The 2,139-nt window shown below is 64.8% G+C and overlaps 1 protein-coding gene across 1 annotated transcript; it reads left to right on the forward strand.

Moving 5' to 3' along the window:
* Positions 1-812: 812 nt before the first annotated feature.
* Positions 813-1,601, forward strand: LOC119435463 (uncharacterized). Its single transcript, XM_037702314.1, has one exon. The coding sequence runs from the start codon at positions 813-815 to the stop codon at positions 1,599-1,601; it is 789 nt and encodes a 262-aa protein (XP_037558242.1).
* Positions 1,602-2,139: the final 538 nt, after the last annotated feature.

Genomic DNA, 2,139 nt, shown 5'->3' on the forward strand with positions numbered 1-2,139 from the left:
CTGCAGCGGCCTACCTGAGCAGCATCGGCCTGGACATCTCGGCCAAGAAGACGGAGGCCATGCTGCTCCACCCGCGAGCAGCCGCTCGCCGCCAAGCTGCCCGGTTTCACCTGCAGGACGTCGCCATCCCCTGGAGCACGGCAGTCACATACCTGGGGCTACGCATTGACCACCGGCTCACCTGGCTGCCTGCTGCCAGGGCCCTGTACGCGCAGGTACTCCGGGTCCGCAAGGCCGTCTCGCAGCTCCTCGCCCGCGGACAAGGCTGCACAACCAGGTGGGCCTTGCAACTCTTCGATGCAGCAGCCACCTCACGCCTGCGGTACGCCCTCCCACTGGTGGCGCTACCACCACCCCGCCTGAAGAAGCTGGAGCTGCAACACCGGGCAGCAGTTCGGCTCTGCCTAGGTGTTCCGCGCAACTCGCAGGTCGCTGCCACCCTGGCCGAGGCTGGAGCGTGGCCCTTGCCGCTGCTGCTCCTACAGCAGGGCCTGCGGCACATCGACCGACTCCACCATGCTGCAGACGGCGGTGGCCTGCTGACCCGCTTGCGCTCACGGCCTTCCTCGCAGATGGGGCGGCTGTGCTGCCTGTACGATGAGGTGATCGGGAACCCCCCACCCAACACAGTGCAGCTGCCCCCACCCCAGAGACCTCCTATGGCCATCACCACGGAGCTACCAGGCATCACCAAGCGGTGATCACCGACCTGCGCATTGCAGCAGACGGCGGCCTCACTCCTCCACGAGGACCTTGAGGGCCACCTGCAGGTGTTCGTCGATGGCTCCGTGGTTCCCGACACAGGCTCGTCGATGGCGGCGTGCATCATACCTTCCCTGCAGAAGAGTAGGCAGTGTCGCCTTCCAGCCCATGCGAGCTCCACAGCAGCGGAGGTAGCAGGCCTCCACCTTGCCGTCGACCTGCTCACAGAGGAACCCCCGGAGACTCCAGCAGCAATCTTCTGCGACTCCAAGGCAGCCCTCTTGAGCCTGCAGAGGCCGGAGAGGGCGTGCCTGGGGGTCGCCCTCCTCTCAACGCGACTGGCGGCACTACAGGATGCAGGTTGCCCGGTGTCCCTGCACTGGATCCCTGCTCATGTAGGCATCCCGGGCAACGAGGAGGCTGATGCCCTAGCCAAGAGTGCCCACCACGGTGACGTCCCCTTGAGTGCGGCAGTCACAGCCGCGGACTTCACGAGGCTCCGGCTTCAGCGGCACCTCCAGGTGTCCCATCCTGACAAGCGCGTGTCCTTGGGACACCCCCCACGACAGCTACCGCAACGCGGCCTTGCACGGAGGGAGAGTTCGCTGCTACTCCGGCTGAGAATCGGCTGTTGCTGGACAGCCGCACGACGCCATCGGCTTGGCCTCATCGCCTCACCTGCCTGCGCCTCCTGTGGTGAGCCAGAGACACTGGAGCACCTCCTTCTGGCCTGCCCGGCTCACAACCAACCCCGTGGACTGCTCCTGCAGGAGTTTCGCCGCCTTGGACTTCCCACCACACGACAGGAGGACATCCTCTTCCCCTGTCGAAACCACCTCCCGGCCCTGCTCAGCGTAGTTGAGTACCTGGACTCGTCAGGGCTCTCAACAACTCTCTAACACCGCCAGCACACATGGATGACCTTGCGGCCATCCATGGGTGCTGGCTCCTTTCTTTGCAGGCCCTCCGGCCCTGCCCCACCACCCAGCCTTGGACTGGCTGACCACACCAGGCCAGCTGCGAGCTGTCAAGGCCCCACCCTCCGGATGGCGTGACCCCGTTCCTGCCCGCCAGTCTGTTTCGCCACTGCCATGGCGACATCAACACCTTCCTTTATACCCTCCTTCTCCTCCCACTCTCCCCTCCCCGTTGGCGCTGAGCCGTGCTACCTCAAGGGCTGCAGAAGATAGCGCCAACCTTTTCCTTTCCAAATGAACCACTTAGTATGTGCGAGTGCAGTGCTTTGTCGACGGCGCGCGCTACTCTTGGCTGCGTTTACCGCGCGCAGAACCTCCCCTGCTTGACGGTGGAGGACGTCTTGCACCCCTCGGGCTGCACATCGAGCCACAGCAAACTCTTCCGCGCACTGCTGAACTTTGCCGACGACGTGGGTTTGGTCGACCGCCTGTAGACCTCCCGTGTGGGCTCCCGGCGGCT

The sequence above is a fragment of the Dermacentor silvarum genome, unplaced genomic scaffold (assembly GCF_013339745.2).
Source record: "Dermacentor silvarum isolate Dsil-2018 unplaced genomic scaffold, BIME_Dsil_1.4 Seq725, whole genome shotgun sequence".
NCBI lineage: Eukaryota > Metazoa > Arthropoda > Arachnida > Ixodida > Ixodidae > Dermacentor > Dermacentor silvarum.